A 1,446-nucleotide genomic window follows, 5' to 3' on the forward strand; every position below is an offset into this window, starting at 1 on the left:
AAGATTTTAAATGATGAGAAGCCAAGATGATATAGAGACAAAAGACAAACAGGTATTACACATTTGTGACATACAGGTACACAATTTTGAAATTCAAGAACTAAGAAAGTTTGCAGTAAATTCATTTGACAGCAAACCTTACCTGAGCTAACAAAAATGCTATTTAGTCTTAACTCATATGTTTGCCACAGACATTAATTTGGGCAGTGTGGCTGGTATGTTATGATATAGGGTAGATACACTACTACTTTACCTTCCTAAATAAAAGGTTATATGAAATTAAACTGAATAATTTATCTTGATTCATACTGTGTATTTAAGTGAACTAATATAGATTACAATAAATACTTTAGTAAGTCAGAAATCCAAAATTTACTGGTTCATGACATTTGTGTTCATTAAGCTTCCCAAGATAATTTAAAATCAACTCAACTCTGCCTTGGGGCAAATAAGGTGTCCCCAGTATACAATATGTTGTTAAAGTAAAGATAGCCTTTGCTCTAAGTCAAAATATAAGGAGCTACAGTCCCTATATTTTATTTAAAATTTCCTTTGATTCCAGTCAAAATGGTTATAAGTTGGGAAGATGATGACAATCTTAACACTTGAAAAACGAATATAGCATTGACTTTACAAGTAGACAGAAATCTTGACCATTTGCTAATATACTTTGGGCAACAAATCCAAATAACTAGCAACAAGCTGAAACAAGATTTAAACCTGTATGACTTGTTCTTCTTTCTTTCGGCGTTCTTCATCCTGTAAACGTTTTTGTTGTTTTTTGGATACCACTTCGGTAAAACCATCATCATTCATATTTGATTGGGGATCTTCAATTACTGTTACTTCAGGATGATCATCAATTATAACAACACCTTTGGGTATGAAAAAGAATTTAAAATATTTTGTGTTTCAAATGAAAAGGTTAATAAAAATGTTTAGTACAGTAGTACTTTTTTTAAAACTAGCCAAAGGCCTAGTTCCTGTAACTTATACTGTATATAACCTATTTCCCACCCTATAGCATGGCCATTCATTGTAAAGATTTGAAAAAGATTTCACAGAATTAAAGTTTTAAATAAAAATCCTAAAACTGGCCAGGTGCAGTGGCTCACATCTATAATCTCAGCACTTTTGGAAGCTGAGACGGGCATATTGCTTGAGGTCAGAAGTTTCAGCCCAGCTTGGCCAACATGGCAAAACCCTGTCTCTACTAAAAATATAAAAATTACATGGGTGTGGTGGTGCACATCTGTAGTCCCAGATACTCGGGTGGCTGAAGCATAAGAATAGCTTGAACCTGGGAGGTGGAGGTTGCAACGAGCAGAGACAGTGCCACAGCACTGCCGCCCCGGTGACAGAGTAAGACTCTATCCGAAAAATACTTGTTTTGAATGACGCAGGTCTTTTTTTTTTCTTTAAGTAATACAGAGGTAATGACTTTAA

The 1,446-nt window shown here is 34.4% G+C and overlaps 1 protein-coding gene across 13 annotated transcripts in view; it reads right to left on the minus strand.

Moving 5' to 3' along the window:
* Positions 1-1,446, minus strand: part of PRRC2C (proline rich coiled-coil 2C) — a 112,548-nt gene that overhangs the window by 37,466 nt on the left and 73,636 nt on the right. For all 13 annotated transcript variants that reach the window (XM_017530022.2, XM_017530019.2, XM_017530021.2 and 10 more), the window contains exon 18: positions 721-875. In XM_017530022.2, coding sequence (XP_017385511.1) covers positions 721-875 — 155 coding nt within the window. The remainder of the gene's footprint in view (positions 1-720; positions 876-1,446) is intronic.

This window comes from Cebus imitator, unplaced genomic scaffold, assembly GCF_001604975.1.
Source record: "Cebus imitator isolate Cc_AM_T3 unplaced genomic scaffold, Cebus_imitator-1.0 Scaffold62, whole genome shotgun sequence".
NCBI lineage: Eukaryota > Metazoa > Chordata > Mammalia > Primates > Cebidae > Cebus > Cebus imitator.